The 14,896-nt window shown below is 38.4% G+C and overlaps 1 protein-coding gene across 3 annotated transcripts in view; it reads right to left on the reverse strand.

Annotated features, from left to right (window-relative positions):
* LOC129241202 (SCY1-like protein 2) overlaps positions 1 to 9,865 on the reverse strand; it is a 104,691-nt gene extending 94,826 nt beyond the window's left edge. For all 3 annotated transcript variants that reach the window (XM_054877418.1, XM_054877417.1, XM_054877416.1), the window contains exons 1-3: positions 9,686 to 9,865; positions 6,150 to 6,275; positions 5,930 to 6,028 (exon numbers count right to left, since the gene is read on the reverse strand). In XM_054877418.1, the coding sequence (XP_054733393.1) occupies positions 5,930 to 6,028; positions 6,150 to 6,275; positions 9,686 to 9,865 (405 nt within the window). The remainder of the gene's footprint in view (positions 1 to 5,929; positions 6,029 to 6,149; positions 6,276 to 9,685) is intronic.
* Positions 9,866 to 14,896: the final 5,031 nt, after the last annotated feature.

Here is a 14,896-nt window from a genome sequence, read left to right on the forward strand (position 1 = left end):
TGGTGAAGACTAGAGCAGGGTTATTCAGCAAACAATAATGATGATTATGCTACAATTTGAAAAGAGCCCTCTGTATTGAGAATATTTCACGTGTAGGTTTTGGTGAAGCATTTTACTGTTAGAATTGTTGCCATTGTTTGACGACAATTCGAAATACCTCTTTGATTTCTTTCAACCAAATTATTTACAGAAATATTAAATCGTTCCACTAAAGTTACTTTCTGAAGTGTAACCAATAGGCAATATTATCGTCAGAAAAGACGAAATACATTTTTCGCAGAGAAAAAGTAGTAATTCGCTAGTGTAAGCCAATTGGGAACTACTTTTGAAACCACAGCCCAGAAAAGTCAAGTTGTACTAGTAGCAAGTTATATGCATAATAATACACACATTTGCCCACATGTAATCAAATGTAGATTGCGGTTAGGGGAGGTGTGGTGTGTGCTGGTCAAACTGCGGTGTATCAATTTCCTCAGAAATGCACTCAACACTCCTTCCACTAGCAAAGCAACAGACAGTTAATGGCGAGCAACGCCATACTGCAAATATACGTCGTAGGAACATACAGACTCGTCCAAAAAGTCGCTTTTTTATGATTCATATGTTATTTTGTCAGTGAAAACCATATCTTTGCGGAACGAAATTAATCATGCTTTATGCTTGAGAAACGTTTGGAAATATTGCTGGAAATGGACCACAAATTATCTTCTCTAAGCCGCTATGATTCTGTTCTCTTAACTATGATTTGGTGATCGGAAAATCTGCCTGTGAACATCAAGAAGCCAATACATTTCCAGAGGGAGAGAGTTTGGTGCGGAGATGTCGCTTCGGACAACGGTGGGCACTAAGACGAATGAAAAACGATTTTTGTAGCCGTAAATAGTCGTAATTCTTTGGTTTCAGGAGGATTGCGCGTCAAGTTCAGTAACCGAGTTATCAGCCGTCTTAACGATGCCAACTGGCTGCCCTGGAACTAACGCCGTTAAATTTTTTGTGTGGGTGCTGTGCAGAACCGATGTTATGCGAAGAGTCCATTAAAGATTCAGGCGCTAGAGGCAAACATCGAGCACGCTTTTCGTGAGATAGAGCTAGAAGTTGTCGCCAAAGTTATGGAAAACTGGTTATGAGGGTGCGCTACAGCGAGGCCAGCCGAGGTATCGACATGAATGAAATCTCGTTTCATAAATAATGGGAATGTTCGCTCTTTCAAATAAACCAACAATGTACCGAAGAATATTGTTTTTGTTTTTCATTCATATATAGAACACCCTTTATATTCAAACCACATACATGCATATTTACTGTACGCACCAAACTCAAATTTAACCCTATACGCTGTCACATATCACAGGGCAGTGTCCACGGCGTTGCAACCTGTGGTGTATAAATATGTATGTACGCCAAACACAGGCGGCTTGACGTGAAAACCAACGCTGAAAATACATCAAGTACGAACATGTATTGTGGCGAAGGCGATCCGTTGGCGTGCACAGCACTGAACTAGCAAAATTGCTGCGGTAGAGTAACCCCAGCATTTGTGTTCGATGTAAGCCAAAATGTGAAAACTTTATCTGTCACAATGTGCCGCATGAATGCCTGGCTGACTGGCAAAAAACAAAAAGGGCGAAACAGGTTTTTTACTCAAAAATTCATTACTCAAAAACAACGCATTTTAGCTACTAGGCATTCAGCTCAATTAAAGTTTGAGATGTCCTTTTGATTTAAAAAAAGTTATAAAAAAAAACAAAAAATACACTTTTTGAAATATTGAATTTCGAAAAAATTTAAATTTTTTTTCTTTTTTGCTAAATAAAAAATTTTCAACTACTTTTTTGCAATTGTTTCTACATGAAGTCGCTCGTGTAAGTAATTACGATCATTCTGAATCCAGAATTATTAAAATCGGTTCATTTTTGACTAAGTTATGGGCATTTAAAAAAAAAATGTTCTTACATAATTAAAAAAAATCGAATTTGAGCCGAAAAACAAAATTGCCGATAACTCTTGAAAAAAATGTTTTTCGGGCGAACAAAAAAATACGTGTCTCATTATTTTGACCAGAGAGCAACATATTTAAGTTACATCGAAATCGAAGAACATAACCCGAATAGCCCGGTTGAATTGAAATGGAAAGCATCTGTTCTCACTGTTTAGTTTCATAATTGGGACAGAAGCTCTCAGTCACTAAACGCATTATCCATTAAATGTAAAATAAACAAATAATTATAATTATTATAAACAAATTATTGGAGTCAGCAACCAATTTTCAAACAACATTCGCGGGTACTTATACAATGGCACATCTCAAGGACCTCCACTCATCATCATCCTGCTTCTCATTGTTATTAATAAATTAGGATTGACTAAAACTACTGTTTGTTAGTGATTCTAAATTTATTATGTTTTATTTATATTTTATTCCTTTAGCTGATTCTCTCGCTACATGCGATTTTATTGACTTCTGGAAAGTTGCACTTATTACTCTGACCTGCACATCTGGTAGCAGGAATAAACTTCTTTCTAAAGGGAATAGGTAATTCAGCAGCATCAACATGGGTTTGTCTGCGCGCGTTCTATGGTTACCAACCTGGCTAAATTAACCTGATTTGGTCATCAAGAAGGCGTTGAGCACATGGCTTTTTCAAAAGCGATTCCAAATTTCTCTTCCATGCAGATGATTCGAAAAATTTTAGTAGAATTACCTATTCCTCTGATATTGCGTTATCACAAAGTGATTTAAACAATTTATTCGAAGCAAATTTTTGTTTAAAATCGGTTAATATTTTTGCATGACTTTCGCTATAGTTCAAAATCCGATTGTATCTACTTATAACATTCTACTGCTCGTCTTTTCTCTGTAAACGAATTTTCGTGTCTAGGTGTAGTTTTTGACTCAGGGTTTTCCTTTGTTAGTCAGATTATTTTTATTATTCATTAGACCTATTCCAGGTTATGCGCGAGATTTTAAGATTCCTTATACTAGGAAAACACGTTATTATTATATTGAAGTGAATGTATTATTTCTAAAGGATCGAAAGAGTTCAAATTCGCTTTGTCGGTTTGTTCTGCAATCCGCTCATAGCCGGTATATGTTAATAAATTTAAAATCTCTTTCCTTTCCCCGTATAATACACTCACCTATGTTTATATATGACAATGACTGGGGTTCAGGTCTATTGGTACAGATAAGCTTGAATGTTCGCCAAAAGGTTAGCGTTTTGAATTCCTGTTGCACGTTAAAATTTCTTAAACAAATTATTGGGTTGGAGAGTAAGTTCATACCGTTTTTATATTTTTTTTTACTTTACAACGATTGGTTTGTTGTTTGGCATAGGGTAACTATTCGAATTGGCGGAAAAAATTATCTGCGAGGATAAAACGATTATGAATCAACTTCATTCAATGGGATTTACCGAAAAATTGGGAGACTGGGTACCTTACGAGCTCAGCGAAAAAAAAAGAAAGCCACCTTCAAATTACTTCTCAGCATCTCGCCCGCCAGCGAACAACACGCGGTCATAAATAGCGCTTTTTTTACCCAATTGTCACGGGAGATGGGAAATGGTGCCTATATATCAAAGGCAAAGGAAGCAGTCGGTGGCTCCAGGAGATACGCCACAACCGAGAGTCAAGCCGGATCTAACACAAAGAAGATGGATGGTGCACTGGGAAATGCTCGAAAAGAATGCCACGGTGAACAATTACCTCTACATTGCCCAGCTACACCGCGTGAATGAGACTATTCGACTGAAAAGAACTGATCGACATGATCACACCATACTTCTTCACGGCAATGTCAGACGCCATGTTGCACAAGTCGTCAAAGCTGCATTCCAGGAGCTCGAATGCGAGGTTCTTCAGCATCTGCCGTATTCTCCGGACCTTGCCGCGACCGATTTTGGCGGAACGTCATCAACAAATTGGTCGAGTGGTAAGGAGAGGTTGTAAACAACAAATTGGCTTCGCTAAGCCTCGGTAATTTGAAAACATTATTATATCTTGTTGTCAGAAATGAAAATCTAAATTTGTGTATGGAATAGATAGTTTTCGATTCGCTACAGGGTGCGCCATCTTTTATGTCGGTATGTAAACACTGAATATCTTTGTCATTTACCAACCGATCGACTTCAACATACATGTTTTTGATACGTCAATTTAGTACAATTTCAACTATAGATCGCTTCACACCGAAACCACGCGCTGAAATAGTGACACTATGTATCGAAAATAGTCGTTCTATTGTTCTAACTGAACGCGCATTTCGCAAAAAGTACCGCGGCAAACAGGCACCGTCTGACAATACTATTCGATAGTTTGGTGTCGAATTTTTTTGAGCACGGAACAGAAGGAGATCGTCAACGTGCCGTTCATCAACGACCAAGACGTTCCAATGAACTTGTTGAAGCAGTGAGGGAGAGTGTTGCCCAGGAGCCAACTGTGTCATATGGTCATCGCGCTCAGCATTTTGGTGTCAGTGAAACCACAATGCGCCGCATTTTAAGGATGGTGTGAATTTGTTTCCGTATAAAGTGCAATTGACACAAAGAATATTGCCGACAGACCATTCACGTGGCATAGAATACGGCCAAACAGTCGCTCGAATGGTTGACATTGAACCCAATTTTTGGAAGCAAATTTTAATGACTGACGAGGCGCATTTAACCTCTCTGGCAGCGCGAATAAACAAAATTGCGGCATTGGGGAAACTGAGAATCCACACGAGATCCATGAAACGTCATTGCATGACCGGAAAGTAACTGTTTAGGCCGGTATTTGAGCTAAACCCATCATTGGGCCATACTTTTACCGATGTAAACCGATATCGATGGATGTTGGCTCATTATGCCTGCCCGCAAGTGCGTGAGAAAGGTTTAGACGGTTACTATTGTAGTTTCATCAAGACGGTGCGCCATGCCACACCGCGATTGTAACGACGCTATAAAACCCGAAATGCTTGACAAGGTGATGACAAACGCAGAAAAAAGATCGCAGTTTGTGATTGCTAATAATGGTGGCCACTTGATTGATATTTTATTCAAAAAATAGTTTTAATAAATTGTAAATAGCCAAACCAAATAAAATTACCTCACTTATACAAATCAGTTATTTTTTTTAAAAGTTATTCAATGTTTTCATAAAAAATAAAATAAATAATTGGCGCGTACACTTCTGTTAGGTGTTTGGCCGAGCTCCTCCTCCTATTTGTGGTGTGCGTCTGGATGTTGTTCCACAAATGGAGGGACCTACAGTTTCAAGCCGACTCCGAACAACAGATATTTTTATGAGGAGCTTTCTCATGGCAGAAAGACACTCGGAGGTTTGCCATTGCCTGCCGAGGGGCGACTGCTATTAGAAAAATATTTTTATTAATTTTGCTTTCACCGAGATTCGAACCAACGACCTCTCTGTGAATTCCGAATGGTAATCACGCACCAACCCATTCGGCTACGGCGGCCGCCAACATACCGACATAAAATGTGGTGCAGCCTGTAAATTTCGATATGGTCCCGGAAGTATATCAGTGAAGGAAGAAGCTCATGCATTAGTTATTAACTTAACACAACTATCGGTTCATTGCCTTATCGGTAACATTGGAATAATATAATATAACTGTAGAGTCAAACCACGTCAAGTGGGCCCCGAATTTTCCATCAAATTCCCGATTTTAAAATCAAATGCATTTTTGGATAGAGAATTTGTCACATAATAATTGCTGTGGTTTGACTCTGTAGCAATACAAACATATGAAATAACTATCTTCACATTTAAGAGTAAAATAATATTTGTTCTCGGTTGTGTGATAATCACCGTACATCAATAAACAGCAAAATATTGCTGGTTCCTTGCAATAATGAATTGCACATATGTATATAGTAAATATGTATATGTAAACGTAACACCCATAATATTTTCTATTATTTTTACTTACATGAAAAGCTAAAATATTAGAGAGACTGGCGAAAACAGGCTCAGCGGCAAAAGCCAGTGTATCCGTCGACTCTTCCACTGTGTGCAAAACTTGGAGAATCTACAAATCGAAAGACAAATTGAAAATTATTAACCTCATTATATTTTTGCGCTTAAATTTCTACCTCAAAATAAATGTGTATCAAACTAATTTGCAAACGCCATAGAATATCCCAACTCACCTTTGGATGACGAAATCTTTCCATTGTTTTAACAGAATTTTTCAGCAATTCCGTTACAGTTTCCTTGCGTCTCGGTTTGTGCAGCTTTTCTGCTATTTTTTTCTCGAAAACGAATATCGAACATGCCTAAAAAAGTTAAGAAATGTTTGAAAGTATACTCATATATGTGAAATATCCTTTGAATATAAACATTTTGGCCAGAATTAGAATAGAGAAGTCAATGAATAAACGTCAGAACAATCGAAAATATTAAATTAAACTTTCCGCAAATGACTTATGATTTATACAAAACAGTATGGAATAGGAGTACTTCACCATCCACCGTAATCCCTATTAGCCTTGAGGTGTATCAAATACTAAAAATGCCACTGACTGTACGAAGGTTGTCATTTATTAGGGTGACCTTTGCAACACTACTTGTGAAGAGATATAATTCGATAGTTTTATTGAAAAGTTTGGTAGTTTTTAGCGTAAAATTGCATATACGGCTTTCACTTATGTACGAGCTGTATTTGTTCTTTTTTCACTGAGTTGAAGAATTCATCTCGCCCAATTCATGAAAAATTTGGTGGGACGATTTTTTACGATTTTTAACGTGGATGATCGAGACTAAAGTGCATTTATTAACATACTTCGACTTTTAGCGTTCAAGCCCCGCTCTAAGCCACTGTGAAGCGCTGGTACAACGACTTCCAGCGGGGCTGCCGATCCTTGCAGAATGAATTTCGTAAAAGCCGTACAAAAACGGTTTTTGTGCTAGACACAATCGATACTGTGCGCCCATTAATGATACAGCATCGCCACATGTTGTATTGCAAAATAGAGGCATCTTTGGGCATTATTGGACCTGCGTACATTCAATATTTCATAAACATTTGGTCCTTAAGAAGATTTGTTCTCGTTGGTTACCGCATAATTTACCGCATAGCCCAAAAATCCCTCGTGTCGATTGGTGTAAAAGATATTGAAGAAAAAGGTGCCGAGTCTTGAATCTACATATATGAACCGGACGAGTTTAATTCAACAAAAGTCCCAAGACGAGTTTAATTTAACAAAACTGGTTCGCTTAAGAAGTGTCGCAAAGCAAATGGCCGCCTGTTTTTTTTTTTGCTTGTAAAGTCCGGTCATGTCGCAACTGTACTACCATAGAAGCTTAAAGCAGTCAATTCTGATTAGTACCAACTATTTTGTGCTATAAGTTTTCTGGAAATGAAGGAAAACCAACCTCCGAAGACGAATCACCCTTCATCAAGACAATGCGAACTTTACGCGTCACCTAACACAAAACAGTTTTTGAGCATTCAAAGTTTGGAATTAATGGGTCATATGACTTACAGCCTTGATTTGGCACCTTATTGTTTTTTTTTTTTGTTTTGCTCAGGAGCGTCAAGAATAAAATTAACCTCGCATTTTGGATTTCAACGCCAAAGAAACCCTTGAACAGTTCGCTTTGGAGGAATCCACCCCAGAGTGGCATAGGGCATTGAAAATTGATTTAAGGGAATGCAGGAGTTTACTGACTTCCAAAGGATATATTTTGAAAAGCAATGAAACCATTTCCACTATTATTTTTTTGTGTTTTCATTATTGGGCGCAAAATATAAATCAGCGGTGAGACAGCAAAAAAGAGATAATTCTGAGGCCAAATATATACATACTAAGGAAGATTCCGAAAAAATTCAGTTTTAGTCTGAGTCCCTAAGCGAATCGGTTTTTATCAGCTAAGACCAAAACTGTAATCAATAGACTTAATTATTCTTATCAGCTTTACCAAAAATAGTCCTATCGGGTCCTGAAAGGTATGCCCATGATTTATTTTTCAATTCAAAAGAAAATTTTTTCTGAGAAGACGGAGTACAATATCAAGTAGAAGAACAATATCAAGGTACTATCGTAATAAGATTCAATAAAAATTGTTTTGCTGAGAAAATCGTTCCGTTTAACCACGATTTTTTGGATTCGTGGCCGACAAATCGCGGCTGGTGTGCGGCGAATAACTTATGCAATTTCTATATTCTCATCCGACTGAAACTTCTGGTCTCAAAATCAATTTTTCGACTGGCGGTAAACATGCCTCCAAAATTTTGGACAAATATAAACTGAAGACTCTCTCCAAAATGACGGTATGAGTACTTGAGTACTTTAAAGATGCCATGCCGCGGTTTAGCACAAGTCATGGAAACGTAAGTTGGAGCGAAGAGGGAGGCGTATTTGTGCAATATGGATTAAGGCTGCTGATCATTTACGGGCTTCGTTTACAAAATGTTTTAAGGCCATTAAAAATTCTTTAAAGAAGAAGCCGGCAATCTAGTTGAAAAAATACCGTTTCAATGACGTGTGTAGAAAGTTAAAACAATTTATGGTGGATCCAATATTACGAAGAAGTTTTTTTTAATTTATAGGATTAACTTCAAACTGGGGTGTAGCTGGGGTCGCTGAACACGAATTTTAAGTCAATTTTTCAAAATTCGAAATTGTGGATCATTCATGTGAAGCGCGCTTGAGATATAAGGCCTCTTCTATTCGCCATTTCCCCACTCGCTATCTCTATGCTCGATTAACTAGACGAAAAATTTGCATGCAACAACAAAGTTGCCGAGTAAGATTCGCCGCCAGCGAGTTTGGCTAAACTGCTATGCCGCACTGCCTTACCAACACATGTAATTTAAGACAGCTCTCTTCCCGCGTTACCAACATATGTTCATTTGTACCAGTTGCTTCATCTGTTCGCCAATTGCTAAGCCTTGGCAAGAAGAAGGGGCCCATTGTAAAAATAAATGTTTTTTTACGTAGGTACGTCTGCCAGTTCCTTCTATGTCATTTTTGAAGTGCGCGCAGTAACTAAGTATTTCATTATATGGTCTATTCTGAAAATTTCACTGCATAAGATTTAATTAAGGAATTGTTTATATCTATCAAATTATGATGTGCACAGTTGTTGAATAGGCTGATTGTAGTCAACTTGGAGGCTATGAAAATTATATCGAAATGAGGCACGAATCATCTGAATGGTACTTCTCAGACGACACAAAACCAGGCCGAAGCTGATACCAAATAAAAGTTTTGGTGATCGTTTTCCTTTATTAACGTGTCACGAGAAGGGTGCACTGAAGCGTTTGAGAGCGAGGTTCGTCACAAGGGGTCCACATTTTGAGACGAGTGACGCGATAAATGACAATTCTTAGAAGATATCGAAGGCAATTCAGTAATCCGCCTATGAAAATTTGTTTAGAAAATATGAAGTAACATTGGTATAGGTGATGGTTACCATCGAAAGTCCATTGAAATGATAAATAATTGAACCGCTTTAGTTTTATTGGTAAGTTTCACCCGTTGGAATAGTAGGTATGTCATTTATATTAATGGAAGGCTCGAAAGAATCGCAGGAGATATTTATCAAAATTTGTTTAGATATTTAATTAAAAATACAGAGCGATCTTCCATGCTAATATTGTAGAAAGTATAAAGTAAATAACACATCAGTGCATTGGATGTATCAATTAACATTTACTTATTAAATTTTTTTTTCAACTCACCTTGCCATCACTTTTCCGGTAGCCGTCATGTATTCGCCACACCAGTTCGGGACCCGCACATGCCACCTGCTTACCAATCTCAAAGTACTGGCTAATGGGATTCGCATCGGTGATATTTTGCAATGATGTCGATGCCGTATTGGCACTCTTGAATTTTGAGAACATTGTACCGGCGGGCATACCATCGATCAACTTCGAGAAAACATTCGAAAAGCTGCCCTGCCGTTTGGGAACACCGCCGCTTACTGCACCCGTTCCAACACTTCCCTGACCAACTCCTACCCCACCACCACTGCTAGCAACACCAACACCGCTACCTACAATTAAAAGTCCCGAGCCAGGGAAATCATTCACACCCAATATGGCGCCTTGTGCTGTTCCTGTTCCAGCTGTTGCAGTTGCACCTGATGGTGAGCTAATTGAAAGCCTCCCCCGTACCGTCGACGTAGCACCGCCTATCAATTGTGTACCGCCGCTGCTCCCACTGCCACTTCCACCAATGCCAATGCCACCACTAACACCTCCGCCACCAACTGCTGCTGCTGCTGCCGTTGTATAGCCATTCACACTACCCCTGCTTAATTGCTGATTAGTCGCCGGTACTGTTCCTGTACCACTGGGACTTAACACTGTCCGATGATCATCTAAACCAGCTCCTATACTACCACTCCGCGAACCTGCTATACGCACACCAATGCCATTACCGCTACCTGCTACTGGTACATTACGCGCACCTGCGGTTGCATACAAACCTCCTGTGCCAACTCCACTGCCAATTCCAGCGCTGGATCCCACTCCCACTCCAGTTGCGGCTACTATACTACCACGTGCACCTTGGGCACCCTGCGCCGCAACCGCTGGCACTATTCCAATTGCGCTTCCACTTCTGCTGGTACGCTGATGCAGCTCCTCGATGCTATCGTAACGGGAAAAGACTCTGGCCGCCGTTGTAATTGTTGCTGTTGTGGGGTTAACGGGATTAAATGTCGATATGACGCTTGTTGTTACAGCTGCAGCTGCAACTGCAGTCACCACGCACGTTGTCAGTGGTGACTGCTTTAACTGCTGTTGCTGTTGCTGGTATTGCTGGGCGGCTACTTGCTCTAGGGCCTGCTGCGTCTTGACCTTTGGCAGCAATTGCTGTTGTTGCAGATTCGCTTTCTGCGGTTGTTGTTGTGATTGCGATACTGTTTGCGGCTGCAGCGGCTGTTGTTGTTGCTGCTGCGGCGGCTCGTCACGTTGCGCCGCCCTATGTTGCTGCTGGTTGAGTATATGCTGCTTGAGCTGTTTCCAACGTTGCGCTATTTTGGCTAATTAAATTATACCCCAACACTGAACGAAATATCGTGATCATTAAGCAACGTGCGTGTTTGGGTGTGTGCGTATAATTACGTATACGCCTACGAGCTATTCAAATTATTATTGTTGTTATGCGTATACTTTTGTATTTGTTTGCTGTGTATGTGTGCGTATATATGTATGCTTCTTTACCTGTATGGCTGCTTGTGGTACTGTTGTTATGTGCGTATAAAATTGAAAATTTTCGCAACTAGGTTTTGTGTTTTTGTTATTTTCACTGCATTGTGCGCGCCCGCAGGTGGGATTTCATAGCTGTTTATACAGCTCTACAGTTGTGGTTATTGATGATGTTTGCTCTGATTGCCGTTGGCATGTGTTCACTTGGTTGTCCAATTAGTTACGGTCAATCAATTTAATAAACTTCAAACAACGGCAGCAATATTGAATTTGTCGCGGCTGGCTTGTCAGTTGAGGGCGAACAATGCATATAGCTCTGCGTATGGGCCCAAAATGATAATAGATTTCAGCGCTTGCGGCTTGTCAACGCTGCTTTAAATTATTCGAATCGGATAGAAAAGCTTTTACTATGCGATCTGACCACTAGGTAACTAGTCGGTTGCTTTTGTAAGCTGAAGTTTGAAACTTTTGTAAGCTGAAGTTTGAAACTTTTGTTAAGGTATGTGTGTGAGCCTACGTCCGCTACATTAACTACGATTGCTGTTGTTCGGCTTGTGATTAGTTAATCTTCTTAAAATAATTAATTTATACAATTTATAGGCTGATTTTCTTCCCTGTGAGAACTCTGTTTGTATTCAAATGCTGGTGAAATACCGTTATCAGTTCCGTGTTCTGTAACTCCAATAGCTGATAGCGATAATCAAGCTCAAAATTTTGAGACAATTTTCGGATAATTGTAAGCTCATCAATAAATATTAGCCAGTTCAAAAAGATCAATTCCCTCCTTTTATTTACCGCAGAAATACTTACTTACTTACGTATGTATGTACTTATGCATGCACATATATAACATGCACAACAGTCAGCTTTGATCTCTCACTTTTACCTTCTACCCAACATTTATTGTTACTGTTTGTATTGCAATTAATCAAATCAAATGTTGACAGTTACGTTGAAACAGGCTGTTCATTTCTTGTCCTTCCTTCTCATACCTGTTGGTCTCTATTCGCTATGCGTGCGTCTTCGTTTAAGTTGTTATTTCACATTTAATTATCATTGACATAAATTAATTTGCGACAGTGGTCGTTTCCTTGTCGTCAGTGATTTGTAATTTGTTTTATTTATTTTTTGTATCTGCAACGGTTTCTCACTTTAGAAAAACCCGGACAATGTATGTCAAAAATCTAGACAAGTGAAAAAAAGAGAAAAAATAAAACGGAAATTAAGATTGTTTATATCGAAATGGTATAACTTTTAGCATTAAATGAAAAACTGAAAAAATACTTGTTAACAATGTCGAATAGAATAATTATGAATATTTTATTGTAGATCATACTACAATACAAAGGCTATCTCGCCTTTTGTTAATGTAGTCGTTTTACATACTTTGCACCTGCTTTCACTTACTGGAATTAAGGAATATGGTCTTATACACGGTGACGCAAAATTAGTCACCTTATCGCAAGATTGACAATTTTTGCAAATGACGCTGTACTTCAATCATATTGTAAGAAAGCAGAAAAGCAATGGAGGGTGTAAACGTCTAAATAAATATTTTCATCACTCAAAATGATTTTTTTTTATATTATTCAGTAAAAAAGTTATTCAAAAACAAATTAGATGACTAATCTTGCGTTTTCCGTTAATTGACATATAAAATAATTTAATTTGCTCATAAAAATCCACTAAATTACACTAAGTGCATAAAAGAACGCAAGCGAAATTTAATTCTCATAATTTCTTTCAGCTAAGTTGCCACCTATGGTTTTAGGTACCGTTCTGATACCGAGGTTGTAAAAGGCTTCGTTCATTAAGGAACCAGCATTCAGACTGATAACAATGTCAGCCTGGAAATCTAACGTAGAATCTCTCTTGCCACCAAGTGTTACTTTGTATTAAGTAGGCAATTGAGTAGTAAACAAAACTAACACTCTACAAAGCTCTCATCATATCGGTCTTAACGTATGGCGCAGAAGCGCGGACGATGACAATATCCGATGAAGCGACGTTTGGAGTGTTTGAAAGAAAGATTCTGCGCAAGATTTTTGGACTTTTGCACGCTGGCAACGGCAAATATCGCAACCGGTGGAACGATGAGCTTTATGACGACATAGACATAGCGCAGCGAATAAAGGTCCAGCGGCTAAGTTGGTTGGGTTATGCCGTCCGAATAGATGCATACACCCCGGCTCTGAAAGTATTCGATGCACTACCAGCTGGTGGTAGCAGAGAAAGAGGAAGACCTTCTCTGCTTTGGAAAGATTAGGTGGAGAAGGTATTTTTTTCACTTGATGTGTCCAACTAGAGCCGGTTAGCACGAGAAAGAAACGACTTACGCGCTTTGTTAAACTCGGCCTAAATCGCATAAGTAAGAAGAAGTAGGCATTTAACTTGTATAAAAAGGCAGCAATCAATTCAATACACATCTGAGCTTGAAGGGCTGCGAAAACTTATCTACCACTATTATAATAAATAGTCTATAGGCTATGCACAAGCAAACTAATACGATGGACAGCATCTTTGAATAAATTTTTAAAACTATCTTATATTACTAAGCTCTTTATTATGTATATTTGGTTCAAGTTTGCACCCTCCATGTAAAGCGAAAATGGTGGAAAAATGTTAAGAGCTTTGTTATATCATGGTGGGTGCGTAACTACCATTCGGTAGTGCGTAGATTCGAATCTGCGTGCATCACACAGTAAAATGATAGGAAAAGGTTTTTCTAATAGAGGTCACCCCCGGGCTGACGATGGCTGCAATGAAAAAGCTCTTCATAAAAAATATCTCCATTTGTGGAACAACATCAAGATGGCAAGATGCCATAAATTGGAGGAGGAGCTCGGCCAAGCGCGCAAAAAGGGTGTAAGCGCCAATTATATAAGTATACGAGTATAAATATACTCGTAATATCACACGGATGGAACGGAAATTTAGACTTCAAATATAAAAAGGGGAGTGATTGATTTTTATTCAGTGCATAATTAACAGTATTTACGTCGGATCGTGTACGAAGTTTCTATTTAGCTATCATTATGTACACTTTAGCAACAACTAGGCGTGGTACAGCTTATTATTCTAAATCTTACTCGCGTCGCATTTCTTGTTTTGGGATCATCATTTATACTAAATGTGAATAATTTTGCTTTTTTTAACTTAAGTATACAGTGCAGTCCGGACTGAATTTAGCCTTCCTTCTTTTAATTATATTTATAAAGATATCATATAATTTATCAATCTACTTCCAAATGCCACAAAAAAATAGTTTACAAATCTAATTGACTGAAAGATGCTAGAAATTTCGAAAATTGTGCGCATTATTATGACATTTGTGGAAAGATCAAGATGCACACCAAAAATAGAAGGTGTATGCGCCAATTATATATATATATATATATATATTATATATATATATATACAGTAGGGTGGTCCAAAAAAAATTTGTATGCTGCCGCCCCCCAAAATAGTAAAGAATGAAAACTAAAAAGACCCGTATTTTTTTTTTTTTAATCAGACCATATTTAATGGTGCCGCCGGGACTTTGAAATATCCCATGTATTTTGCATGGGAAAAAAATACTTTTTCGTAGATTTCATGTAAAAACCTGGAAAATGAATATATTTTAACCGGATAACTCAGTTTCTCTTCATAATTGGTCAGGGAATAACAACCAATTATGAAATAATTAATTTTTTTGTATTAACTATTTTCTATAGAACCCCAAAAAGCCCCCAT

This window comes from Anastrepha obliqua, chromosome 3, assembly GCF_027943255.1.
Source record: "Anastrepha obliqua isolate idAnaObli1 chromosome 3, idAnaObli1_1.0, whole genome shotgun sequence".
Classification (NCBI taxonomy): domain Eukaryota; kingdom Metazoa; phylum Arthropoda; class Insecta; order Diptera; family Tephritidae; genus Anastrepha; species Anastrepha obliqua.